At 42.5% G+C, this 27,811-nt stretch overlaps 4 protein-coding genes across 9 annotated transcripts; all 4 read right to left on the bottom strand.

The window, feature by feature from the left end:
* Positions 1-741: 741 nt before the first annotated feature.
* LOC124474455 (homeobox protein Hox-D3a-like) lies at positions 742-6,004 on the bottom strand. Of its 4 annotated transcripts, none has more exons than XM_047030606.1 (4): positions 5,603-6,004; positions 3,955-4,083; positions 2,283-2,785; positions 742-2,119 (listed from the first exon to the last, which is right to left on the bottom strand). In XM_047030606.1, the coding sequence occupies exons 3-4, from the start codon at positions 2,674-2,676 to the stop codon at positions 1,422-1,424; spliced, it is 1,092 nt and encodes a 363-aa protein (XP_046886562.1). In that variant the 5' UTR covers positions 2,677-2,785; positions 3,955-4,083; positions 5,603-6,004; the 3' UTR covers positions 742-1,421. The 4 variants fall into 4 exon arrangements, with proteins under 4 accessions (XP_046886562.1, XP_046886563.1, XP_046886564.1 ...); XM_047030607.1 differs by having other exon boundaries at positions 2,283-2,782; XM_047030608.1 differs by lacking the exon at positions 3,955-4,083.
* Positions 6,005-8,790: 2,786 nt separating this feature from the next.
* LOC124474475 (homeobox protein Hox-D4a-like) lies at positions 8,791-12,451 on the bottom strand. Of its 3 annotated transcripts, none has more exons than XM_047030633.1 (3): positions 12,058-12,451; positions 9,977-10,288; positions 8,792-9,539 (listed from the first exon to the last, which is right to left on the bottom strand). In XM_047030633.1, the coding sequence occupies exons 1-3, from the start codon at positions 12,077-12,079 to the stop codon at positions 9,241-9,243; spliced, it is 633 nt and encodes a 210-aa protein (XP_046886589.1). In that variant the 5' UTR covers positions 12,080-12,451; the 3' UTR covers positions 8,792-9,240. The 3 variants fall into 3 exon arrangements, with proteins under 3 accessions (XP_046886591.1, XP_046886589.1, XP_046886590.1); XM_047030634.1 differs by having other exon boundaries at positions 8,794-9,539; positions 9,977-10,256; positions 12,058-12,449; XM_047030635.1 differs by lacking the exon at positions 12,058-12,451 and having other exon boundaries at positions 8,791-9,539; positions 9,977-10,387.
* Positions 12,452-21,175: 8,724 nt separating this feature from the next.
* Positions 21,176-23,219, bottom strand: LOC124474473 (homeobox protein Hox-D9a-like). Its single transcript, XM_047030631.1, has 2 exons — positions 22,248-23,219; positions 21,176-21,682 (listed from the first exon to the last, which is right to left on the bottom strand). Exons 1-2 carry the CDS (start codon positions 22,789-22,791, stop codon positions 21,438-21,440), a joined length of 789 nt encoding a protein of 262 aa, XP_046886587.1. The 5' UTR covers positions 22,792-23,219; the 3' UTR covers positions 21,176-21,437.
* Positions 23,220-24,704: 1,485 nt separating this feature from the next.
* On the bottom strand, positions 24,705-26,590 carry LOC124474463 (homeobox protein Hox-D10a-like). The gene is made up of 2 exons (XM_047030618.1): positions 25,614-26,590; positions 24,705-25,005 (listed from the first exon to the last, which is right to left on the bottom strand). Exons 1-2 carry the CDS (start codon positions 26,335-26,337, stop codon positions 24,722-24,724), a joined length of 1,008 nt encoding a protein of 335 aa, XP_046886574.1. The 5' UTR covers positions 26,338-26,590; the 3' UTR covers positions 24,705-24,721.
* Positions 26,591-27,811: the final 1,221 nt, after the last annotated feature.

Here is a 27,811-nt window from a genome sequence, read left to right as displayed (position 1 = left end):
TGCGTGAAGTTGGCCCCCCACCCAATGCAAAACCCGTAAAAATAGTCCCAATCGTTTGTGCGTTTTTTGCTGCAATTATTTTCGTTTGTGCTGCTTTCATTTTTTAGATATTAAAGAATGTTTTATTGCGACTATTAACAATCAGTTTGGAGCAAGTGGGAGGGGGGAGGGGTGTGTGACGTAATCGCCAGACAATTAAACGTCTAATATAAAAAATACCGCTGCAGCACAAACGAACATTTTAACGGCACAAACGAAGCACATACAATTGAGACTATTTTGGGTTTGAATAACCTCAGGATGACCTATAAAACATTCTCTAATATCGAAAAAATGAAAGTATCACAAACGAAAATAATTTCACAAACCAGCACAAACGGAGCACAAACGATTGAGACTATTTTTACGATGTTTTGCGTTGGGTCGGTGGGGGGCCAACTTCACTCCTCACGCAGGGATTCACATATAATTCTTGCTCAGCCAAATTGCAGTGGTATAAGTTTTCATCAGTGGCCTTACTATGGTTAGTTGTATTCAGTTCTATATGATAACATGACAGAGATCCTTGACGGCCACGAGTCCTAGAGTGTGATTAAGCCTGTAATTCTAACACTTGTGTTGTCTCGCCGTGTTTAACATCGTCTGGTCCATAATTTTCATGTTGACCTCGTTTCATGATTTTTTTGTTATGATTTACCGTGTGTATTGAAGAGGTTTAAACAAATCCATACAATTTTCTTATCAAAGATTTTTTTATTCTATAATATTTAACAAAATACTAGATTCACTACATTTGACATTTAATAAAATTAAAACATATTTACTCTACAAAACACAGAATGACATTGCCACCTTAAGCGCCTTAAAATTCATAATTGTCACATTATCTACGATATGTAAACATGTAAGGTTTGATAATAAATACAATAAACTGCATGCGACAAGATATCAAAACAATGACATAAAAATACAGTTTCTCATTCCACCTATAACAAATTGATAATCTAACCAATATTTTGCACTAATTGTATCCTGTGTGATGTTGATGACATCACAGTTAGCCTCTCAGAAGGGTGTGTGTGTTTTTATCTAAAGGTTCAATTGATAACTCATATTTGACACAACTCAATACAATCTTGGGTTCCAGGACCAGCATCCTCTCCGCTCACCCTCAACCACTCCACCACCAAGCTGACCCCCCCCCCCCCCCCCCCCAGCAACTAAAATGTAGCAAAATATGAGGGCAGGATACTAGGATTCACATGTGTATTGTGCGTGCATTCCATAGAGACAGATTGGCCTCCATGCTATGTACCCTGTATTTCCTCTTGCCTAAAGCGGCCATCAAACAGAGAGGCACAACCCCTGTAGACCACAGGTAGTTATTGGGTTACAGGACTACAGGTGCGTCAGCCGAACCTCTACAGGTGGGTCAGCCTCGGAACCTCAAGCGTCCGTCCCTGAGCGGTGTGGCGTGGGGTGATTTCGGGGAAGGTAGGGTCGGAGAGACAGGACCCGGCATGGCCCCCCGTGCCATGGTACTCCAAGGGGGCAGAGTGGTGCTGGGGGAGGCGGCCCATGTGGAACCCTGGGCCTGAGTGCGGCCCAGAGTCAGAGAAGCTCTCAGCACCATACACACCCTGGCTTTGAGGATTAGCGTTCGCGACATAGCCACCGTTACTATGGTAGCCCTGATGCTCATATTCGGGGTACCGTCTCTGCTGCTCAAGGCTCTGATCCACCGGGTGTGATGGCAAGTTGTACACGCCCGTCGGTGCCCTGGAAAAGGACTGCGGTGAGGGTGGGTCGTAGCTGTGGAGGTGAGCTACAAACCCAGTGTGGATGGGTGGGCTGCAGTCAGGAGACAAGCCCAGCGGTGAGGGCATTGACCCTAAACCCCGCTGGTCTTTCTTGTATTTCATCCTGCGGTTCTGGAACCAGATTTTGATCTGGCGCTCGGACAGGTGAAGAACGTTAGCGAGCTCCACCCGCCGTGGTCGGCAGAGGTAGCGGTTGAAGTGGAACTCCTTTTCCAGTTCCACCAGCTGGGCGCTAGTGTATGCGGTTCTGATCCGCTTCGAGCCCCCCTCGGGTGGGCTGTACTCCTCACACTCCTCCCCTGAAAGACATGGGAAATATCTCAGCCTGGAGGTTATATTCTGGGTTTGGGACCTCCTTTTACACAATTAAGCTGATGGTTGAATTAACCCTCAAACAAAACAGAGAGAACAAGGGAGGTCAGAGGAGACACTGTATAACACCTTGAAATCAATGATAAATACCCTCTTTGCTGGTGTTGTTATTCTTCTGCTTGGCGTTCTGACGTGAGTCCTTCATCCAGGGAAACACCAGCTTGGCCCTAACTGGAGGAGCTCCACCAGGAGTTCCGTTAGGGGGATGGGAGCTGGAGGAAAGGGGGATGGCAGGCAGAGGCGGGGCCAACTGCTGCAGAGGAGGAGGAGGCGGAGGAGGAGGCGGAGGAGGAGGGGTGACTTTACTCCGGGCATCATGGCTGTCCCTGCAGCCATGTTCATCGATGTGTGTTGTAGGAGCGTGAGGGGGTTCTGGGAGGGCCCGATAGGCAGGGTGTGTGTATGTGTGTCCCTCTGACTTGGGGTAGGGACCGTCCTCAAATACACAACTGTCATAATAAGTGGCCTTCTGCATGGCGGGCATCTAGTCTGGCCTATAACAGCTGTTGGCCAATAGGAGGGAGTTGTGTGGCAGGGTGACTGGAAAATACTACCGTCTCCCTCTCTCACCCTCTCTCTCTTTCTGGGACCTGCTGAAGAAAGGAATCAGTCAAAGACCGTGTCATATCTAGAATCCAGAAGCAAGGACTCAAAGTGTGTTGAAAATAGACACATTTTTAGATCTCAGATCTTTTTTTAATTCAAATAGCAAAGCATGCATTTTGATGAATGGAAACGAGACTGTTATGCTATCCAGCTAGCCCTCACAAAGCCCTGGCCATCACAGAGAGTCGGTTAAACATTAACCTGTCGTCCAAGATCTCCTTTTGTCTAGAATAACCACAAAGAACGCTAATCGGCATTTGGTGGTCCATCTACATTTCTCCTCTCTTAAAGGGAACAAAGACCTGTAGTCTTAATGTTTAAGACACCCACAATGAGCCATTAAGATTACTTTGGCATGGGAAAATATGGTTAATGACGGTAAAAAACCTTCTTGTGATCAGAACCATGTCTAAAAGCCTTCATTTTCCAATATTTGGAAGGCAAGAAAGTCCTATTGTTCCAATCTAGTTGGATTCGTGAGCAGGGGGACCTGGGTGGCGTCCATAAAAAGCCTTTCTGTGCTGTGATAACCTCCTGTATCCTGTGCAGATGCCCTTTTAGCCATATAGTGGTGCATGCACGAGGGAGGCCTCCGACTCAGGCAGCTACTGAGAGCTCGCGGTGCATACTAATGTGGGCTATCTGTCACCGCTGTGCACGAGGATATTTATGACTGCCTGTCCTGCGCGCGTAGAAACGCCTTTATTTGGAATGAAGAGAAAAACACTTTCGAGATTTGATTTCGAGTTCGGTTATAAAGGCATGTTCACAGTTACAAGTGGACCAGATATTTTATCCTATAATATTTGGTTTAGAACCTTTATTGTTTTAAACTGTGATCGTGTTTCTTTGTGTAGGCAAATGCGCCTCGAGGTTATTGTTGTTTGTGAACAATTTGCCCCAAAGACAATAACATTTTACAAATTTCAGGCTTCTCCACTCTAACATCTTTATCAAAAAGCTACATATCAATTGGAGTGTAGTTTAATCATTTGTATTAAAAGAAGTGGAATACAGGCCTAATTCTTTAAGATATTAGGCTACATTCGATATTATTAATGTGGTGACCACAATACTGTCAACGTCCCAACACCGTGTTATTAGCTAAATAACCCGTTAACATTCAGATAGGCCTATATGTTTTTAAGTAAGCAACCTTTTTGTGTTGTTTGCAGCTTTAATGTCCTTGGTCTCCTTAATGATTTGTGTGACCACGTCTCCGTGGTTCTCTGGAATACAGATTTGGTGAGTTCAGCTTTTGTCTGCCATTTGCTGACGTCCTTCCCTATAAAGAGAGATGGTGACTGAAATTATAGCCCAAACACAATAACAATATATATATAAATATCAATGAAAAAACGATATTTTTTATATAAGACGAAACCTTTGCCATGAGTGTGTGAGTGCTAGATAATTCTACACCCTTCTGTGAGGTATTTCTGCTCTGGGCTCCGTGCTGACCCTTGCTTGAGCGACCATAACTCAGATTAATGAATAACCAACGGAAGCGTTTTGACTGAGTCACAAATGCTATCTCAGCTCAACTTTTCAGCATTGCTCTTGTCTTATTTTTCAAACTGAGCCCCAGCTCTCACCACTTGTCAACCACGCCGAGACAAAAGAAACAAGCTGGATTTCTCTATATGTTGGTGGGACTATTGCCGCTCTGTGTTTAGGGCCTATAGGTTGGCAGTGATTATCAAGGGAAGCAAACAATCAATAGCCTTAACTTTAACGGATCTAGTATAAAGGGAGCACTGTGTATTTCGTGGGAGTTTAATTTGTAGTTTCTAGTGATTTGTAAACTCTCTATTCTGTGAAAAAGATGTTCTCGCCCACGCGATCGTTACGGTAAGTTGGTTTGTACAATGGCACAATGGACCGAACTCGAGCCGCGCAGAAGAACAGTATACAAAATGTCTTTATTTGGTTGTCTAAATATGTACAAATGCATTATACAACTATGTATCAAATTCTGAAATTGAATTATTATTAAATAAATTATAAAACAAATGTTGGTTGTAAATCAAATGCAGATTTATTTTGAGATGTAAAAGGAATTATGTAGGCCTATGCGGCTTCAGTGTTTATAATATAATATATTATCAACAGAGATTGTTCAGTTAATTTTATGGTTAATTCTGAAATAGCACCGAATAATAGGTAGGCTATAGATGGGCTACAAAAAAAACAAAATAGCAGGTTATTTCAGTCTATTCCATTTCAGACAGAAAATTGTGATATGAAGAGTTAGAGTAAGGCTTTATAGGCTAATATAGACTTTATTTTGCTGAGGATGATGTTTACGACAGAGATGTTTTTTCCTAAATGCTTTATATTCAAGAGCTGTATACCAATATGCGGCCTGTATGGTTGTAGCGCAGCAGTCATTATCGTCATCACGACAGGAAATGTCAGAATAGCATTTTACAGATTCCTGCGAGCGTATGGAGATATAAATCCGCATTTTCTATACTCTTATAATAAAACCTCAAATTAATGTGATTCACAGTTCACCTATTACGTGGTCGCCAATTCCGACATTATTGTCCCAATTCTTATCAAAAATCTTCCTAACCCATTTTCAATACATGTAGGACTAAAATGGTAACGCATATTAGTAAAAACGTATGTTTAGCTAAAATATAGCCGTTGTATGAAAGGCTTCAAGCTCATGGACTAACGGTGGTTTAATACCGTGATGTTGATAACGACCGTCCCTCTCCCCTGAAAACATAAATCACGTTTATTCTCTGCGAGGGACTGCGTGATGAAGGGCTTCGTTTGGACATTCAGTTGCTTACCTTTAAATCAATTTATCACGCGGTCCTTCCTCCGCCTCGGTCTCTGCTTCGTCTCCAGACCGCCAGAACATCCCTCACGCGGCTCCCGGCAGTACAGAGCCGTCTAGACCTGCTCAGGCTTCCTCACACATATCCGCACCAGCACATCGTATTCCCAGCGGAGAGGACCGTGGAGTCCTCCGCTACCAATAACAACGTAGGTAGCCTACTCCTACCACATACCAGTCACTCGGTATCCGCCATGCAGTCATAATTTCATTCATATCTCCATCAGCATGTAATATGATGGAAACGAGGATCTATTTAGGTTCCACGCAGATTTGCTCACGTGACACGGAGCTAGTGTTGGAAGCCTCTCATCAATGGAACAGAGTCGCGCTCTATCAGTCCTTGCGCCATTCTCTAAACACCACGATCCCACACTACTGGCAGTGGCCTCTATTAGGTTTATACTGATACATCCCAAAACGCATGTCATACATGCTTAAGAATTACGTGATATAAAAATATTAGTATTGTCATTGCATCTGTGCTGTATGTAGGCCTATCCGAATACGAACAATTAGGACTGTTTTTGTTCTGACAATTATGTAGTTTGTGTGGTGACATGGAGCTTCCATTAGACCACTCTATTATATTTGATATGGAAGTGTAGGCTATACAAACAGACCGTTAGGTGTTTGGTTTGAGTGAGGGGTATAGTTCCAGCACCGGGTTTAAGGCTTCACTGACGCCAGCCTGGACAGCTACGCACTGGCCTGGTTTCGCTGGCATGGCACGGGCATATGCTCTTAGGTAATAAAGTCAAAGATTTACTGTCCTCGCCTCGTAGCCCGGCCCCCAGCCGTCTCTCACACTCACAGCAATTAAAGGATTTACGGTGAGCTGGACAACTGTCACCATGCTCAGAATACCCGCACTTGTCACACACAGACGTGCAGCCCATACTTTGGACATAGGATCTGTGTTGATATTGACTATTTACAATAGTACATATTTTTGTAACGTAAAATGGCTTACCAATTTATTTTCATCTTGTCAATCAAACTAATCTTTCTTTCAATTTCAATTTTATTAGTCCCTGTATTCTGATTTAGCAGGTCCTATACATGCATTTCTTGGACCTGGTTTTCTTCAGCTATATGCAAGGTTGATTAATAGTTAACCTGAAGAGTACAAATAAATGGCGCGATGACCAGATGAACGAGCTACCGGTATTGTCTGCTGGTTGACAACTGAATTCTGCCACAAAAGTCAATTCAACCTCAACCCTTTAATGCAATGAGCCTCAGTGTTACCAAAAGGACACGGGAAAATGTGTAACCAGGCGCTAAGTGCAGAGTTCAATTCCAATGACAGTTCTGATACAATTTAGATTTTTCCGACCCCCAAGTTATTGTTGAGCTCCTTGGTGAATACATTTACCTCCACCCAGCATGTTTTTAGCATCCTCTTACTACTTTCTATTTTGTAGCCTACAGGTCCATAGACCATCTGTCTCGGACATCATGTCAGCGTGTGTTTGTGTGTAAGAAAGGCTCTTCAACGATTTTATACACAGTGTGCTCTACTTCCGGTTGACATTACAAGCTACTGGTTATATGCTTCTGAATAATCTATGGCCCTATTATAGCCAGTTTATTTGATATGGTTAGAAATGCAAGCATTTTTCCAGCAGCGCTTACTCATGACCATGTGATCTTGCGGCTAAATGATGAATGGATAGGAACCCTATAGTCCCTGAGAGGAGCCTTGCATACACACACATACACGCACGCACACAGACCAATGACAAGCGGTTGACAGGTCTCCATGCACAGCCCAAAAAGCCACGCATCCAAAGGCATGCAAAGGTGTAGAATAATATCTAAATGAAATTGTTTCCTACGATAAATTCGGGCTATTTGTTAAATAAAAGCACAATCGAACAGTCAAGACACACATCACACACCTACACACTCTCAACCTGTAATTGTATTCACCAATCTCATTGTGTTTTGACATGTCATATTCTAAACATGACAAAATATATACTGTGGCCTATTAGAAACGCCTTTCGTAGAGGTTTTGACAGAGCTGAACATGGCAGCCATCACTATGTTGCCTAGCAAGTTGTCAATGGGATGCACCAACCGGAATATGAACGATGATGGGAAGTAGTTCGACCATGTGACCAGCGCAGATTCAACTGATGCTGATGTAATAAACTCTATACGAATCGTCACTGCGGACTTTGGTTTATTAAGCCTGCTCAATTACGTTCAATACGTCTGTATTAGTTTTACTCCATACTGGTCCATGGGACAAGCCAGTCGCAGTCTATATGAACTGTTTACAGCATGACAATGCTTTGGGTCAAGGTTCAGAGGTCAAGCCTGAGGCGCTGGGTAACTGATCCACTACTGGGCTGGTCTGTCCCCAGCTTGAACCTGCGCACAGTAAAGCTTTGGCAACCCTCTAGCCTGTTTTCCCAACCCTCAAGCACGGTTACGGGGAGTCCTCCACCCAGCCTTCCTAAACCTCTGCCTTTGGTGTCTCAGTGTGAAGCTAAACCCGCTTTTTAGGTAAAACAGCTTTTTACAGCTTCACACTGAGACACCAAGCAGCCAAGAGCCTCGTGATCGGTGTGGAGGCATCTGCCCAGTACACATGCGTAATGGGATCGTTTTGTTTGTGCTGAAGAAAAGATAATTCTAGGGCCCATAACATGCATGCACAACACAACATTCGATACCCACATAATATTAGCTTACATCATCAGATGGAAATTCGTTTGATTTGATTGTCATTCTGGCGTGGTTTAGTTATCAATAAGCAATAAATCTAGTCAGTTCTGACCCTTTTTTCCCTCCAATTTGATTATCCGAATGATTAAATAAACTTTTTCAATTTTTTCAGCCTGTAGGCTATCGCCTTCATTTGATAGATAACATTAAATATTGTTTTCAGCACGGCTGGAAACACGGGCCGGATGTAAGCAACTCTGACAACGAATTCTGTTTTCTGCAAATACTGATTTAGAATTTTACTGATAATCTTTATATCATGCCCAAGGCTTATGATCAGTTTATATGGGCTATTTAAATACTTTCCCAAGTGTTTTCAAAGGAAACGCTATCTGGTGTGTTAATGCAAACGGCGCGTAAAATGGTGGGCTAGATTTACGCATATGATTCACAACCTTCAGCAATAGCTTTACAAAGTATATTTATAGTTTAAAATAACTACTTTATTTGTAGTTTACATTATTGGTATTCGGGCATTCAGAAGCATTTTTACAAATAAAATATGCCGCATTTACACATTAACGGGCGATATTCACCCCCAGAAATACAGAAAGGACGAAATGAAAGATTATAATGAACATAGCATATCAAACTGATGAATATAAATAGCCTACTGTCATCAAGAACAGACATAACTGGACGTGGGCTTGTTCACCTTTAGTCTATTTCAGTCAAACAGGTAAAATGAGGTTTAAGTTGAGTTGCATTAACCCCGAAGCCTGTTTCTCTGCATGGATCAGCCTTGAATCGGAACAAAAATTGTGTCTTCATATAAACTGTCTGTGTGCGTGTTCTCCAGGTGTTTCAACATAGCTGTTTAAACCCAGTTCTTCCAGGACGGAGTGCCCTGTCCTACAGTGCCGTGATGTGAGTAGGGTCGTCCTTTACTGCCAGCGATCTCTGGCCAGGGCCACCGGAGGATCGGCCTTTGGTGTTGGGAAGTTTATGGTCCTTCTTCCACTTCATCCTCCGGTTCTGGAACCAGATCTTAATTTGCCTTTCCGATAGACACAGCGTATGTGCAATCTCAATGCGTCGCCTCCGTGTGAGGTACCTGTTAAAATGAAATTCCTTCTCCAGTTCTAAAGCCTGCTGCCGAGTATACGCCGTCCGCGACCGTTTGGGCTCCGGTCCCGTGTGGTTCGGGTTCACTGAAATGAAACAGCACACGGTGGTGACCACTCAGCAACAGTCACCTTCACTTTTCCTAGTCCCAAAATATAATTTAAGATTAAAGATTTAGATTTAATTAGATTAAAATGAATGTTTTCATATGTCCCTATTATGAAGCAAACATGAAGAAAGAACGAGCTAGAGCCTTGTGGCAAGATTGTCTCCACACAGCTTTCGGCTTGCATGCTTCCCCGCGAGGCTATAAAACTTTATGGCGGGTGTAATTGCGGTTCCTTTCAGGGAGCCCATAAATATCCCAGAGATTCCCGCGGCTCACCGCCGAGACAAATGGTGGGATGAGCGGAGAGAGCAGAACGAAGAGGATGGAGAAGAAGATGCTGCAGTACAGTACAACAGATGAGAGAGGAGAGAGAACGCAAAGGTATAGACTAATGAGAAGAGACGCAGGTCTTACCGGTGACAACGTGCACCTTTTTCATCCACGGGTAGACAACAGCCGGAGGCTTGCTCTCACTTTTCTGCTGTTGTTGCGGGCCGCAGGTCCTTGGACCGGGCAGGTGGACAGGGGAGCATGGTTCCGTCTGACCGGTGAAGGGAAGAGGCTGGCTGGAAAGCCCCGGCTCACGACCCTGCTGTTGCACGGTTTCACAAGTGTAGGTCTGTGGTGTGTAGTCTGACCGGGGGCAGAGGTCTGCAGGGTAGCCTGTCTCTTGAGAAGAGGGGTAGTAGCCCGCCTGTTCAGGAATATAGTTGGTTTGCGAATATTCTTCGCAAGGTGGAAATTGAGGATCAACATATTTGGAGTTCACCATATACGAACTCATGGTCATTAATTTCTGAAAATACTAATTTTTCTCGAGTTGTCTTTTTTTCTGTACCCATAAAGCCCTCCTCCTCGCCGTCAGATGCACAGATTTAACTGCTCACGTGACCAACCCAGCCAATTGAAATGGCGCGACTAAGGAGTATCGGCTCAAGCGTATCAGCAGCAATTTGCACCATCTTCGATTAAATATGTTTAGTAAGCGTAATAAAACGACTCCAGAGACGACAAATTCAGATAAACTAAATGCAAGAATATTAAACATGATTATGGACGGCAGAAATGTGTAAAGTGGTTCCCATACAAACGAAGGTTTGCATATCAAAATCCTCACTCTCTTTTTAGCCAATGATAAGCGACAACTACATTTTGTTTTAGTAGGCCTAGATTGTGTGGCTCAAACCGCGTCCCAGCAGATGCCAATACTGAACATAATTCAAGCTTGACTGTCTGGTATAATAAAAACAATAGCTAGAGACCTTCGGTACAAAGCGGCAGCACAACGCCTGAGGAGGTGACGGACAGAGGCTTTGTTTCAGAGGGGTCATCCTCGTGCTACGGGACTAGAGGTCTCTTGGTCTGTCATTCCGGTGAAAGGGAGAAGGCGAGTCTTTTTCATTAAGCTAACATGTTGATTTCTGAGCTATGCCACTATTGCTTACTGGACAAAAGAGTACATTTGAGCCCATCAGTATTGTAATAGGACATAAGATTAGATTATCCCATTTATGAACAGTATGATAGACAAAAGTCTACACTCAAGTGAGATATATTTAGTAACATTATTATAGACTAAACGAGAAAAGGTTCAGTTTCAGTCGGATTTGTGTGTTATGAGATATGATATTTAGAGGGTTTTACAATTAAGGTTTCCATAGCCATTGCCAAATATTCTGTCAGATGGGAAATTTAACGGTGGAACTGCTGCTGAATCATTAGGTCTATAATTAACTTGTTCAGAAATAGGCTAATTACAGTAAAACTGCATGCGAAAAAAAAGTTAAGCATAGCTGAAAAGACACTTTTGTTTGAAAAGTATTGCATTAGCCAAAGTAGGCGATTACCCAAAAGATTCAGGAAGCCTAACGACCGAAGATTTGGTTTTCTCTCCTCCCTAATCATGGCTTCAAATGATTAAAATCTGGTTTAGTTATTCATGACTAGGCGAGCAGCTAGACACATTTAGGCGGAAATCTATCGTACATTGCCTACAGGTAGGCATTAGGGTATATTCTGCAACCCATGAGGAATAGCCTACTGTCTAGCGACGAGGCTGAACATTGTATTAATCAGGTTGCGTATTTTACTGAAAGCAATTCTTCCCACCATCTTCAAAGGATTTGATCGACGTTTTTGCATCGACCATATACTCCCCTAGAACCGAATCTGTGACCGTTATTTCTTCACACAAATTCGGTTCTACAGGGTATATATAGACGACGGAGCAACTCTCCTAGACAAATTATCTTTGAAGAGAAGACTACACCGTGGCTGCATGCACTTTGGTCCCTGCCCACATGCAAGACCAACACAAACTGCTCACAGTTAGGCTGCTATTCGATTCAACAGATATTCAATTGCATTAAACAATTACAATGTAGGTGCTTTAGCCTTATGTTGACCCATACAGACCCATAAACAAGCTAAGAGTATAGACTAAACACAGAAGCCTGGGCAGTAACATCTAGAGACCCAATTCTAGATAAACTGACCTCTGAGACTCTCATTCCTCATTCCACTGTCTCCACTGCAGAATTTAAGATATAAATATCTTCCAGTGGGCCCGAACGCATCACTCAACGGCCAGCATCCTGTAGTTTCATTATTCCTGCTGTTGTCCAGCGCAAGCAAGGCCGGGGGACCAACCAGAGTGCACGAATCCTGGATGACCCTCCAGACAGAGTGGCCCGGCGATCACCCCCACCTTGTGCGCAACCAGGTTCACATTGACTAAACTACATTTAAACGAGCTAATATCACTACTTTGAATATTCATCTTGTTTGTGTTTTATGGCGTAGCCTAAGGTAGCTTATACATTTACTATAACAAACGACAAAGTTATGAAACATCCAAAATAAAATAGCCCATCAAAATAGTCTAGCTATAAGCCTATACCTACCCCCTCATGATCAAATATGATTTTATCTTAATTTACATAATGCACGAACGCCAAATACATGCACGTGGTTTAGTCCTTTGTCCTGTTTTTCACTTTTTCATATGGGAGACGGGGTGACCGGCGGTTCACCTCCTCCAGACGGTCAAAGCCGAGTTACTGATGGAAACTAACCTCAAGCTCTGACCTGTAGCTCAACAATTGTTAGAATGCACATTTAACCATTCCGAAAAAAATATCCGAAAGAAAAATGTAGGATAGAAGAAATAACCTACATGTGAAAATAAATCCAGGTAAATGGAAAAGGCCTTTGAAATTAGCCTGACTTTCTAAAAGGGTGGCTAGAATGCGTTATTGACAAATACAATTGCTTGAATAGGCCTATTGACAATCACACAGAAGTGAATTGGCCTATATTGTTATATGTAAAAATAAAAATAAAGGATCATTGTATTAGGCCTATTTAGACATCTATGAATTAAACAGACTACAGCGTAAAAAAGTCATGTTAAATGTAACTTAAGTTTTAAGTAAGTTTTGTCTAAACGTTTAGACTGTAGGGTAGAATATTTAAACATCACTTTTTTAGATTTTCTTGTTTACAAATAGGATAAGCTAACATGGCTGGGTGAATTGATAGCCAACGCCACCCGGTGAATTTACAGGAATTGATACACAAAAGTTCGCCCGCCACATGGAACTTATTCCGTTGGCCTACCTTTCACGTCTGGTCTGTTGATATAAAACTAAAAAATAACGAAAGCTTTCTTCTGTCGGGGCATGATCGACCGGAGAGAGTGCGAGAGGACGGTAGCCATCGACGGTAAAGCCCGAGAGTAATCCGTGGTTCCACGGAGATCATCAGAGATCAGTGATCATTCTGTTTTTCTTGGCCATCTGCACACCCAAGCCATTCTACAATGTGAGTTATATTTTGGCTTGTCAACTCTGCGCCATAAAACAAAGTTTAATGGAATCACGTGTTCTCCCCATAGCCATTCATGCTCGCGCCCGAAACCCATAAATAACTTTCAAACTTGCATTTATTCAATAACGTCGCTTGCAGAGATGCAGTACTAACTGCACACTGGTTTGCCAGGTTGTACTGAACATTTAAAATTATATTTTTTACGATGGCTTTTTTATACTTTAACCATGCATTATGCTGCAGCCGTGGATACATTGTCTGAGTGTGTCTGTGTAATAGAGTATTTTTGCTGTTTTGCTTCGTTCATCTGAATGTCATCTTGTGAGCTTGTCTGGGTCATGTGTGGTTTCTCTTTCTGTTCAACCTTTTGGGTTAGTGAAGGTGTTAACGCTGTAGCATCTGTTTGGTCACACACCCTTTGATTTTCGTAAGTGGAAGGTAATAAAACCATAAACCATGCCTTGTGAAAACACCAAGCAGGAATCTCTATGTGTGTGTGTGTGTGTGTGAGTGTGGCCACACACACAGACAAACGCTACTGTTAAACAAAACAGCAATTTGTCCGATTTCAACAGCTAGACTTCTGGTGAAGCTATTAGGTCCGGACTGCGCACAAGTAAGGACTGCACTACAACAAAAATGGCAGCTGGGGATAATACACACATACAGTAGACTATGTTGCTATGAAACCTAGGTACTACTGGGATTGGCTCTGTGTGTTATTTCATACATACTTAGGACAAAATATTAGGCTATATCATGCAGGCTATATGCGTAATCGTTTTTTATTGGCCCAACGCGTAGGTCAGCCTTAAACAAGAACGATGCATTTTGGCACCATCTACAAATGCAGTATTATTCAGTCGTCAGTCGCTGTACAATGGCAGACTGTCTCCTTTCTAAGCACTGGATGTTTCCTTTCGGTGGTCTGACTGTTGGCCAACAGCCCCCCCTGTAGGCCTAGATATTCAGCTACAACAGCGCTTCGCGCGCAGGGGCGGTGGGAGGCGTGAGGGGCTGTGTTTCATTCCTAACCAGTTTTGCCTTCCTTGTTGCCTCGTTGTCTCCCCAGCACGAACCTGAAAGCTGAGCTCTTAGCTTTCACGTCATGTTCACGCTTAAATAGCCTATCAAGAGGTAGGCCGAGCCTATACCTAATTTGAGTAAGCACGTGAGGCATTTGAATTCAAATTCCTTATTCAACTTAACCACAAGGAGATGATTCATTCTTAAAATGAACTTGGATTTAATTTAGAATCTACAGTTTCCTCCTACAGTCTAGGAACCGGAGGTAGATGGGAGGACCCAGAAATATATTATTGAGACCGAGACAAAGGCCTACTCACATTCATCTTCACAGTATTACTTACCAAATATTTGTATTATTTTCAAGAGGCCATGAAGCATTCTACCCCCAGGAACCCTACATACGGTCCTGTATGCATTCTGGACCAGAAGCATGTGGGCCCTCGCCTGGGGATCTTCACGTCGGTATTAGCCGGCGACTGGCGACTGGAGCTGGGGAAAGACGTGTAGGCTTATATTCATATTAATATGCTTTGTCGTCTTTAGGCTATAACACCCAACGAAATACAGCTTGATACGACAAGTCGCTGTTATACAAGGGATTGACCTATAGTCTATCTGTAGTGCAATTGTCATTGCAAAAAAATGACACCTACAGAGTAGGCTAGTTCACGCCACAATATTACAGTCAAGAGTCGTAGCATATAGGGCTGATCACAATGTTCCATTGACCAATGACATCATTGGACGGTTTTTGTGTTCACTTGAGTGAATGCGGAGTGAGCTCACATCTTGAGTCTTACAGGACATGCAGGAAGATCCACTCATGTATTGGCCTATAACTACCATTAAATAGATTAATTTAGCAGACGCTTTTATACAAACTGGAAGATAATGTCACCAGCGCAAGGAATATTTATCAACAACACATTGCCATGCTGCAAACTGTTCTTTGTATAAATTAATTTCTTTATATTTGATATTCTATGTTTCAATTATTAAATTCTAAAGCATAAATGCATGAACATGACTGTATCTAGTACATTTTGTATTGAAAACATTAAGATCTCTTCTTTTTCCCCTTTCCCTTTCCCTTTCTCTCTCTCTCTCTCTCTCTCTCTCTCTCTCTCTCTCTCTCTCTCTCTCTCTCTCTCTCTCTCTCTCTCTCTCTCTCTCTCTCTCTCTCTCTCTCGCTCTCTTGCTCTCTCTCTCTTTTTGTGCCGCATTGCAGTTGGTTGTAAATTCTTCTGCAGCTGCCTGGCCAGTGAAATACTGTCTTTGTTCGTGATTTTACACCCTCAACGTCAGACGGGAGCTCTGCATTCTCCGTTTTAAAGTCACACATTCGAAACGATTATTTTTGCATGATTTAGATTTTTAGAGGAATGTATTCATTTAATCAAAAATCTTGTTTAAACTTTGCACCTTATGACATGTTGTCATTTTTGGGCCTGCATGTAAGATGTTTTACAATTAAAATTAGGATGCATTTTGGCAAGTTAGAGCAAAAACAAAGATTTTTTAAATATTCAAAACGATTCATTCTACATTTTGTCTCACATGTTGGATACATTATTTCACAATAAATAAATATGTAAATTAAATTAAAGAAACTTCAAATTAAAACGAAACAAATGCCAACAAAATACAGTAGCCTAACCTTGATCATATTTTTTTCGTTAAGGCTTTTTTTAGTGAATATCTAGATGTATTTGACTCATATGCTACATCCAAAATGTTACGTTTGACATTACAATTCTTACCAATTTTATCACCAAATTAACATGACAGAAACGAAGTAATCAAATTGACATAGGCTCTAATGACATGGGAATCACGACAACCGTTGGACTAAATAACCATTTTAAATAATACTGTTTAGTAATAATCTACACATAACCCATTATATGAAACGTAACAGCGTATTTTTCTTAAAATAAAACCCTGAGACGGCATATCATGACTCAATCAAAGAATATAATCTGCACCATATTTCGGTAGGCCTAGTAGTTATGACATATTTAAACACTCATAATTCTATAGTCAGTGCTCATGCATCTCTTCGGGTTTGAGCAGTTAGTCACGTCCTACCTGCTGTCATCGAGACACACGAGCTCTCCATCTTCTGCTCGCTTTGCAACACTAAACGCTGCTCGAGCAGGAGCAGACATCACAGTTTGGTGACTCTTCTAAATGTGACAAGCCTGTTGAAACATACAGTTGCCTTTCTACTGGACCAACAACACACTTTTAGTGCATCCGGTAATAAGCACGGACTCAGCAAGGAGCAGATCGAGCAGTGGTTCGGGTGTTCCACCGAAGCGCGTGCGTGTGAAGTGAGAGGGGTGGCATAGTAAAGGGGCCCGCAAGGAAATTATTCTCGCACACATGACCAGAGCGGCCAATTGCGGAGAAGAGCAGCTCGTAAAAAGCTCTGTGTCCAAAGCTGTAAATCCTCTTCCTCCGGGGAGGAATGTGGCTGTCTGCTGCAGACCGCAGTAGCTACTTTTCCTTCCTTTGGTGCATAATGGCGAATGCCTTTTTAGCAGGGCATCCAGGCTCGGGCCCCTCACCTGAAAATTGTCAGATGAGGTATAGTGGACGGTGCAGGATGTGGCCCGAAATACCACACAATGTTCTGTCATCTCCTGAATTTAAGTCAAGGTCTTTGTCTTATGAGACAGCCTGGAAAAGAAGGCGGTGTCTATGCTCCTCTCTCACACATTCACAATGGCAACATCTGCACTGTCAACCATTCAGAATATGAATAACACCAGACAGTAGATCAGCAGCCTTCCAGTCCCAGAAACAAATACCCAGAGTCATTCTTCTCTGCAGAATCCGTAATTTATGTTTGTTCATCTACCCCACATTCGTATTTGATGACAAGCTTTATTCCCATTTAGTTTTTCGTCTGCAGAATTAATTAGCCCATAGACGAGTGTCTGGAGGCGGGCTGAATGATGCTTGCTGTTCTCCATTTCTTAATGTTTGACAGGTGTATTGTTGCACTCGGTATAGCCTATAGTAAAACGATGTCAATGATGGTTTTCGGTTGCCTAGATGGGATACCTTCTCATTGACTGTAACCCAGAAGGCCCAGAGCTCGTGCACTGCAATTACTCGAGCGGATCCACATCCACTGAGACGTGAAGTGGAAGAATATTCCACGAAAGCAACCTTGCCGCAATGGAAACGCGGCCAGCTTGGACAGACCCCCTAATGATGCACTTTTTAACGATGGCTCTATGTGCTGGTTTGGGCCTACCTCCATCGTTAATAAATCCTGCTACTTCCGGACCAGTAATCTGAAGTAGCTAGCCTACTAGCGCATGACCAATGGCTTATTACAGACCAATAGACCGGTAGTTATGACAAGGCAGGGACCGCGTTTCCCAGATTTGTTAAGAAGCTCTTAACCCTAGGAGCTTCTTAGGAACGTTCTAAGAAGTTCCTAAGAAGCTCTTAACGAATCTGGGAAACGCGTCATTGATGGCAAGTATCTTCTGGTGGAATCTGAACCACCTTATCCTCGTTTTGAGAAGTGCTGTGCGGCCTATATGTCTATGCCACGCAATCAAACTTCAAGTGGATTTTACGAAAAATGAAAGACCTCATTTCTTCTGATAGCCTATAGGCCTAATTAAATCATATTTGATCTAGGCAAAATCATGTCGGAAATCCTGTCAATGAAAACCTAATATTGTTTAGATTATTGTCTGAGAATTAGCTTAGTTTATTAGATTAACTCGCAAACATTAAATGATTCATCGAATGGGCTGATGGGATTGATTTATGTTAGACTACTACGTACTACTACTACTATGTACGCCTGAATGAGGTAGAGTGCAAAAGCAGTAACCTAAAGAGCATGTAACGAACAATGGACTAACGATAGGTCTGAAACCGTCAAGATCTTACGATTGGATTTCACGTGCCACGTAGCGTGAAGATCCTTTTCGGGCAACAACAATGATATTGCCTAGCCTATATCCACGTACGCCTAGTGATTCGGAAAATCGGGCCCTGGACGGTCTACATTGTCATGGCCTGCCTTCTCCAAAATGTAATTGGCTACATCTTTTGATAGCCTACTGGAGCCGTGGCATGACTTAAACATAATTAATAACTCCATCCATGTTGCAGCTAAATCTGGCAATAGACGTAAAGTGTTGTAGGCCTACTCGCTATAATTGCTTAACAAACGAATAGCATGTTTTGGAGGAGATAAGAATGACAAATATGCACGGTGCTTAAACAGATATTTTAATTTGGTCAACGACGTCCCTGAATTGTCTGGACTCGAGACATGCTTATGATGTAGGCTACCCACCGGTAGCCAGTATAGCTTGCTAGTTGCAGTGAAAACGTACTTTTACTGCTAAATGAATACATGTAAATGTAAAACGAGATGTGGAATAATATTACACATGTGACATATCAGCTAGGCTATTGTGCCATATTCAGTGCAGATAACACACTAATGGTTACATGTGAAAACCTGACCTTAGACCTGATATAGACCTAGGCCTAGGCCAAAGAAGGTCAGGGCTGTGTTTCCTGATAACGATTGATCTTAGTTGTTAGAGTGTTTTCTACGAGCAAAATAACGAACACATTTTACGTTCGTTTCCCAAACAGCCTACTCGTACCTGTCTCTTAAGAACTACTTAAAACGCTCAGGATGCAGAAATGTGATTGATCTGTCGCAACTTCAACTTTTTGTTTAATAAACTTTAACCAAAACAATTGAGTAATCATGGCACACAAAAAGTATTATTTAGGCTACTGTCGTTACAGAAAACATTTATGGGCTATAACATAATGATTATGATAGTTTTTTATTTATATCGTAGTCCTATGTAGGCCTAGTTAAAAATAGTTTATATGAACTATTTTTGTCCTTAGGCATGTTCAAAGCCTAGCAGGTGTCGTGAATTTACAATCAACGTGATGCATTTATGAAATGCTTACGTAATTCGCAGATAGGCTACATTTGATTTAAGGTAGGCTATATAAAGAATGATCCTTTTTTAATCTCGAATTATCTTTACGCATCCATTCAGCCTTGTTTTTAGGGTCGGCCTACTGCTGTCTCCAATGAGTCCCTTTGCTTAAGATGCACTTAGCGATCTACGACTGAGCTGGAGCTCTCGTTAATGTACGAGCATTTTCAAGAGCCTCTTTAGCTACGATGGCTTCGGGAAACGGCCCGTAGCCTAAAACTAAGATCCATCGTACGATGGATTCTACGATCAATTTGGGCTTACGATCAAGGCTGTAGCCATAGAGTCAACATGGGGGGGGGGCGAAATTTGCTGGAGAGTCTAAGGGTCCCCCCCTGATAAGTTTAATTATGAATATGATTATGATATCATCATTTTTTATGATAATTTCGGACAGCATGCGTGGTTGCCTGTCGTAGCGTAGCACATTTATATTTTAGCTATTTATATTTTTATAGCAATATATTGGGAGGGGGGATTTTGACCAGATTTGAATATCGGGGGGGTGTGTGTCCCCAATGTATATTGTGATTAGAGTCCTGCTTACGATGCTTTCGGGAAACGCAGCCCAGTCCATCTGTTGACCAATACCGTTCAATACAGGCCAAGGGCGTCATCTAGCGGCTGTGGAATGTATCCAAAACCTGCAAGCATCTAAGAGGCGGGACGGTTCAGATGCAGGCCACACTTTGACAGTGACCACCATCCATAAAAACGGGTTTAGACTACGATTGCCTGGTCCAGAAATATGTTGCCAAAACCATTAGGTATATTCTAGCATGATAATAGCATACATAGACGTCGTAGTATGGACTATACGGACACCGTTATTTGCTGTATTTTGTTATTTTAACATGAAATAGGCCTATAGTCTATATTTTAATGGCCAAATCTCCTAATCATTTTATTTGCTGTGGATCCTCGTTACTTTATAACGGCTTATGTGGATCACCGAGCTTCACCGCCTGCAGTCAGACATGCCGCTTATACCGGCTGTAAAGCTACTGCAGTTGGTGAATAAACGTGACTTTCTGTTCATTCAGATCTGACTTCCACCTCCGACGCACAGACGGACAATTCATCCGCCAGACGCCCTTAGAGAAGCGACTGTCTTTTTGTATGTCAGCAACAAACTCCAACAGCCAAGGAAAAGGGTTTTCAAAGAGGAGTACAATTACCTCTTTGCCCATAAACTAATTTGGCTCAGACGTCTGGCAGACACTGGGGCTTTATGGTTCAGCCGGTCTTCCTGTTCTAAAGACATTACTGCAGAACTGGACAATAAGGTGCCTGGGAACACCTAGCCTATTGGAGCCAATCCCTCGAGCCAAACATCCTTTGGGCTGCTTAAACTATATAGCCTAGGCCTAGTAAATGTATTCGCTACCTTAATTTAAATGTAAGCAATACACTAGTCCAACAATCAAACTCAGTTTTAATCCATTCCATTTAGTTTTGTTTAGAAAATTGCAGAGCCAAATTACAAAATGTTTGCAAATGTAGCAGATCCAAAGCCTAATATACTGTAACTCAAGGACAATCTCTTAACGACTAAGATGCAGTTTAGAGCTAGAAGTGACAATTGCACGTTTTGCCTGACACTTGTAGTCTACGTGTCACGCGCAAGACCTATAATTAGATCATAAAAAACACAGGATACAAGCTATATACTTGCATTGCATAGCTGATGTGCTTTCACAAAAGTAAACAAATATATCAAACGCGGATAGTTAAAAATTGACAAGAGCATTTTGTCAAACCTTTTAATTTGGCCCATGCGCAAAGGTATAGCCTATGTGAGGCCTGTTTGTCGCTGCAAACCAAAAGACATTTAGAATTTTCTCAGCAGCCTACCTTTAATTTATTACGGGAAAAACACCAATATGGGAACAAATTACAAAATAATAGTTTCATGAGCTCCTATCTACATTTCCGCCCAGTGGGCTGAAGCCTAACCACAGTACCACAAGCTAGGCACGGGCCGTACCGTACAATTTGATATTGAAGGATTAAACTTATAGCTTATTCCTAATATTTCTCTCGCGGGTCATCTTCTTCATCTTCATTCGTCGGTTCTGGAACCAAATTTTGACCTGGCGTTCGGTAAGGTTGAGTATCCGAGCAAGCTCGTAGCGGCGCTCCCGGGTCAGGTACATATTGAAGAGAAATTCCTTCTCCAGCTCCAGGGTCTGGTGCTTGCTGTAGGGGCATCGCTTCTTCCTGCCGGCCCTAGCGTGGATCCAGTTGGATGAAGGGTTGCCTGCAGGAGAGGGAGAGGACACTGGTGTTTAGGCCCACAGCACAATATAAAGATACAAGTTTTGCAGTCACCAAATTGTGTTTTGGTAATTTGCAGCGTATTACAGGCCTACGACATACTGAATATGCCTACTTATTTATTTTTAATGATTTGTGAAAAACAAAAAGGCACCCTACATCCAAATATGCCTCACGTTCAATTGATAACAACACTTAAAATTCGTAAAACATACTCCCTTGTTAACAAAATGTCACATACCTTGTCAAACCCTTAAGTATTAAGTGGTGAGTAAAAATACAAATCCTCCAAGATTGGCAGGCAAAGTAAAACAGGTTTAAGCCTATTCTATTAATAAACGCGTATATATTCTATTATAAAATTATCCGGCTTCAAATGTCTTTATCGGATGATTTTTTCACGACCCGTATTTTAATGATTCAGAAGGATATTTCGCCGATATAGCCTATACGGGTTGGACATTTATAGGTTAGTAAAAGTCGTGCTTTTACACAGCCGTGGTCGTGGCATTCCTTTGGCAGTAAATCAGACAGCAAAATATGCTTACTTGGGTCAAGTTGCTTTTCCTCTTGGGGCTCGCTGTGGTTCGACATGTCACTTTTGGACTCTTTGGAAGTTTTATCCAGGGCTTCTGAGTCCTTGTTTTCGCAGATAAATTTAGGGGTGACTGGGACTGCATAAGAGAGACATTCGTTGCTCTTCGATGGAGCTCTGCTGTCCGGCTTTGTCTGGTAGGGCGGGCTAGGGGGGTGATATCCGGAGAGGGGCAAGGAGCTGGGGATTGGCTCTAGCCAAGAACGAACAAATCTGTTATCGGATGAGGAAGCAAGGTGGGACTGCGGGACGTAGTGGTGGTAAAGTCCGGGCACTGCGGAGACGGACGGCGGGTGAGCCGAGGCCCAGGATCCGGAGTAGATGGCTGGTTTAGGTTCAAAGCTGCAGGCGGAAAAGTCTGCACTCTCCCTCCCACCTGACCGCCTGGAGGTCTGCCCAAGAGAGCCCTGCGTGAAGCGCGCCCCATAAAGTTCCTCCGTCTCGTGCCCCATGATAGAGTCCACATAATAATTCGCCAGAGCGCTGCCGGTCGACATGCTTTTGATCCATCCAGAGACATATAAAAGGTGGTGCCGTTACGGCTATCCGGCCTCGCAACAATCTCGTATTTTTGCTGGCTTCATCTCCACCGATTGGTTACGTGGATCACGTGATCTTATTTACCAATACAACGAGTATAGGGTAAATCAATCCGAATATCACTGCAATTAATGTTTGGACTTTTCTACAGACCAACATGGAAGCATCGCTGAATGAGGGCATGGATTCATATATGAGCTTTTCCAGCGTTCACTAGTCACGTGTCTTCAGAGAGAGACCCTCTTTTTTAGTCCGTGCAAATGTCGCTGAATGCTGCAGCTTGTTTCAGTAGTTTATCTAGCCTACTTGACTGTGTAGCTCTACATAGCGGGCCTAACTTGAGTATCTGCTCTTGTTAAATATTTATGGCTAAACGGGGCTGTGACTCCACCCCTCTCATCTGTAATTGAAGTAGCAGACATCCGTCAGATTTTAATTGCATTATTTGTTCATATGTCCCCGGCTCTGTACAGTAGCCTATTGCAAAAAAATACATAAGGCATAAAGTGTTTAGCACAAACTTGTTTGCTGTTTGTATAGGCTACCTTCTTTTTATGTCTGTCAATAAAAGGTTTATGAGGTGTGTTTGATTGTGCACTAATGCGTCTCACTTGAAGCTACTGCCACGGCCTGCATCCGGCGGAACTCCCTCGTCCATGTTTGTAACTGTGTTGGGCTGGTTGGGCTGTGAACGGGATTGTAATATGTTGAGTTGTGTGCTGTGTTGCATCTGGCTAGGCAACTTTGAATAGCAGTTTTGATATCAATTGAAAACAACAATGCTCGGTCCACGAAGGTTCTTCTGTGAAATGCAGTTTACAAAAAAATATGTGAAAATACATGTGATTGAATCTTTCTTTAATATTTTATTCTGTACAAATAAAAACTGACTACATCCCCCAAAAACTGGCAGTAACCTAAAAACAACTAAATTTATCAAGTTGAATTTCAGTATATTTTGCCACAATAAAAACATGCACTACATTAAAGGTTATGTGAGTGTTTGTGTAAAATTAGATCTCATGTTTGCCAACGTCATTAATTTTAGGTTAAGTGGCATAAGCCTACTTATGATTATTACAGTAGGCCTGTTAGACCATGGCTATTACCGTTAACAGGCTTCATAGAATAATATTCTAATACTGTTAATTTAAATATTTCCAAATATATATATTGGCTGCATGCCAAGATGTTTTAATGTGTGGGTATATTGTTGTCTGCGCGCAACAATAGGACATTTTGAGACGTTATCTAAAGGTAAGCTCAGTGCGTATTTGAGGCAGCTTATTTTGGATAGGCATATTCTATACACTCGTGAAATATTGCATTGACAAAGGATTGCATTGAAACAAGAAAATAAAGCTTTGGGAACATTCATTTGGTCAGTAATATTCTGAATCTATTTAATGGAATACAAGCCACAGACCATGCAGCAAAGATACATTCATCGGTGATTTGGCGTACACCAATAAATAGGGCCTACGTAGGCTACATATCAGTTACAAACAACTAAACACATCACGAATATAAAAAAAACCCTATTAGCACTGATCCCTACTTAATAGTCTGAAACCATAGTCTTTTACGCACAGCAAAACGAATTATGTTTTATTCATGTCTCGTTGTTGTTGTCGTTTTTAGATATAACAAATGCTAAAGGCCCAAATTCAGTCTCATTCTCCTTTTGTCTTTACGGTGTGTAGTAATGACGCACCAGTCCATTGTAGGCATATGAGAACAGAGAAGGCCTACAAGTGATAATGGCTGTACAGCAACTTGGATGTTACACTGAGTATGAGGTCAAGGAAGCAAACAAAGCCCGGTCCTCAGGCTCCAGCGGCCCGGAGTAGCCAAAGAGGAGATGAGGGTTCTGACCAGCAGCAGATCTCAGGAGAAGGTAAGGCTTGAGGTAAGGTCCCGAGCCCGGTTCTCCCGAGTCTCCCGGCTCAGCTTCTTTAGCTTCATCCTTCGGTTTTGGAACCAGATTTTTACCTGTCTGTCCGTCAGGTTGACGCTATGGCTGATCTCTAGACGCCGCTCCCGGGTCAGGTACATATTGAAGAGGAATTCCTTCTCCAGCTCTAGAGTCTGGTGCTTGGTGTAGGGGCACCGCTTCTTCCTGCCGCTCCGCGCTGTTAACCAGTTACTGGTGGGAGCATCCTTTTTAGCTTCTGGAAAACATATAAATATTCCAATGTACAATTGTAACGAACACATCAAATAACACATTATTTGCAATAATTTATGGAATAATAACTAGACTTGATAATTGTGTCAATGTTCCTTCAATAAAGCTATTCACATTTACAAAATAAAATAGTTTTTAACAATACAATTAGATCTACTAAGTAATCAAGTTAATGTTCAAGCCTTTACCTTTTCTTTGATCAAAACAATATATATCTTTTAACGAATATTTGTTCAGAAATTATGACAATATGTGCGTAAAAAGGTGCGCGTTGCTTTGAAGTTACAGTTAGCGCCATATGGGTATAGCCTATCCATGCTACAGAAGCAATATTGCCCAAGGACACAAAGTGCTTTGGTGTGAAAAAAAAACAATAATCCTTTAGAATGCAAAGAAAGAAGCAGCAGGACGTATTAACGGCTTTTCGGGACACTGCGGTGGAAGCCCAGTCTCGTCTCTGTAAAAGCCTTTTACTGCGACTCGAGGAGGACTCTCATTAAACGTTACGACTACGGGGCTGTTTGTGTTTTATATAGGGGTTTACGGCGCTAGAGCCTTGCGTTACATTGCCTCTCCCTCTATCATACCCACCTCCCGCTTCTCTCACAGGCAGGTCCGGGCTAGCTGCGGAGGCATCGGACGAGGAGCTCTGGTCCTCCTGCAGGCTGGTCCGCTGGTCCGGACTGGCCCCGGCGGCACCTGTGACCTCCCGTTCTCGGGTAGATGGAGCTTCGCCCGTTTGTTTTTCCACCTCAACAGGAACAGACTTCTGCGCGTTGGACTTTGGGGCTGCTCCGTTGAGCTGCATGAGACTTTCGATGCTTGCCTGATCACCGTAGTCTTGGTTTTTACCGGACGAGTATGTTTGGCTGAGTCTAAAGTACCCCGGGACCGGGATCTCAGGGCTCTCGACCGGGCAGGAATCTGAGATGAGGCCGGAGTAAGACGAGGAAAGCCTGGGCTGAGGCGAACCGAGTCGCCCACTCCTGTCGGAGTACATGCAGCACTCACTCTCCTCTTTGATGCAGGGGGGGAAGGAGTGCTGCTCGAACCTGCCAGTCCTGCCAGGGTCCGGCCAGCTCTCATAGGGGGGGAGGTAGGAGGAGTGGACGGCCATGCTTGTGCTGAGATGACCCACCTCCCCTCTTCGAGCCAGGGAGGGCACCACACCGCAGCTCGCCATCCCATATCCTCCCGTGTCGGTACCTGGAGACATATACATGCTGTTGGAGTACAAACTGTCTGCCCTGCACGCACTGATCAAGGAGTCTACCAAGAACGTACTTGCAGCCGGTGAACTGTTGGAATAAGACATTTTGGAACGATTTCAAAGAGAATAGATAGACGTCCTTTGTAGCTGACATGTTTGAGACATAACAATCCTTGCGTAAAGTGGGCTACCTCCTCGCGACCACATGACAAGCACACCAATAGGGTGTGAAAATGGCCTTGAGTCGCTGTGTCACGTGGACACTAGGGCGGTTGATGGAGATTCCAGATGCAGTGAACAGCGACCCCCAGAACGCGGACTTGAAATTGATTCTTCGAAACATCCGCGTATAGAGAGTTTCCACGGGTACGGTGTAATGAGAACATACTGTAAAGCCAGGTCCGCACTGCTTGAGGCACTTTATAAAAGTGACGCGACAATTAACTTGCCTTGTAAATGTCAAATGTATACGCTTCTAAAATGTCGATTCAAGTTCTAGATAAAAAAATTCGAAATGACAGGACACATTAAGAACATTTTAAACGATGCACACCATCATTTTACTTCATTAGTTAGCCTATATGAAATATGAGTATTTTGGGGGAAACGTTCGCTTTTTGTTGATAAATAGCCTTATACACACTAAAGCAGCATGCTGTTAATTCTAAACGCCATATCCCAGCTTTTAAAAGGAAATAGGCCTTCTGTATTTAAAAACTGGGATGGTATTAATTTGATTATTACAACTGTTATTTTGATAATCACTGGGATTGTAAAATATGAATAACTGTTCATTAATAAATCTATAATGACAAACATGACCGGGTCTTCCGAGTTTACATGGAAACATTCGTCCACGACAAGAATAGAGAAGGCATTAGTTTACAGAATCCTCACCATGTTCACAAAGTCCTCCACGTCTACGTCTCAACCCTGCTGGTAATGTTATTTATTTAGATAGATGTTTGGTTTAAAATGTATGTACAGAAATATAGGCCTGCATGTATATGGCTGGTTATGTTGTATTTTACGCATTGCGCAATATAAGTGCATGTTCATAATAAAGCTATATAGCCTTACCTATTTATTATTTCAGTTACTATGAAAAGCGACAAAGAGTATAATTAATAGCTTTACAAATTATTGTCAAAATGTTTGAAAGTATGGCTATCGGTATTTTCTTGATATTTTGGGTATTCTCGGTATTTTCACCAACATCAAAAATTAACACATTATTCAATGACATAGCCAATGTAGTGCTGGGTCAATTTATAGATATAGCCTATATACAAAAAACGTTGTGAAATAAATTCAAACTGATATTGGCGTATGACAGTGCACCACGTATTATGAAAAGGCTAGTCATGTGTTGTTGTTATACCGGGTTACATGTAGGCTCATACATATATTTAGCTTGTGAAAAATTCTTACACCTCCAGAGCCCACGGTTCCGTTTCCGTCTCGTGGTTATGCCCTGATCGGCGGATCACTGGAGATGTCTCAGGCCTCAAGCTCCATATTCCTGGCCCGTGTCAATGCACAGGGACTGACAAGATGCTGTTCTGTGAAAAACACATCA

Source organism: Hypomesus transpacificus, chromosome 12 (assembly GCF_021917145.1).
Source record: "Hypomesus transpacificus isolate Combined female chromosome 12, fHypTra1, whole genome shotgun sequence".
Lineage (NCBI taxonomy): Eukaryota > Metazoa > Chordata > Actinopteri > Osmeriformes > Osmeridae > Hypomesus > Hypomesus transpacificus.
The sequence above is the reverse complement of the archived record's forward strand: the minus strand, read 5'-3'. Positions and strand labels throughout refer to the sequence as shown.

What these genes read in the sequence shown, in the direction of transcription:
- LOC124474463 (XM_047030618.1), bottom strand. Translation starts at nt 26,337, where the DNA reads ATGTCTTATTCCAACAGTTCACCGGCTGCAAGTACGTTCTTGGTAGAC. An exon ending in GCCTGTGAGAGAAGCGGGAG is followed by an intron (nt 25,006 to 25,613) that starts GTGGGTATGATA and finishes TATGTTTTCCAG; the next exon opens with AAGCTAAAAAGGATGCTCCC.
- LOC124474455 (XM_047030606.1), bottom strand. Translation starts at nt 2,676, where the DNA reads ATGCCCGCCATGCAGAAGGCCACTTATTATGACAGTTGTGTATTTGAG. An exon ending in TAACAACACCAGCAAAGAGG is followed by an intron (nt 2,120 to 2,282) that starts GTATTTATCATT and finishes CATGTCTTTCAG; the next exon opens with GGGAGGAGTGTGAGGAGTAC.
- LOC124474475 (XM_047030635.1), bottom strand. Translation starts at nt 10,352, where the DNA reads ATGACCATGAGTTCGTATATGGTGAACTCCAAATATGTTGATCCTCAA. An exon ending in AAAGGTGCACGTTGTCACCG is followed by an intron (nt 9,540 to 9,976) that starts GTAAGACCTGCG and finishes GTTTCATTTCAG; the next exon opens with TGAACCCGAACCACACGGGA.
- LOC124474473 (XM_047030631.1), bottom strand. Translation starts at nt 22,791, where the DNA reads ATGTCGACCGGCAGCGCTCTGGCGAATTATTATGTGGACTCTATCATG. An exon ending in GGAAAAGCAACTTGACCCAA is followed by an intron (nt 21,683 to 22,247) that starts GTAAGCATATTT and finishes CCTCTCCTGCAG; the next exon opens with GCAACCCTTCATCCAACTGG.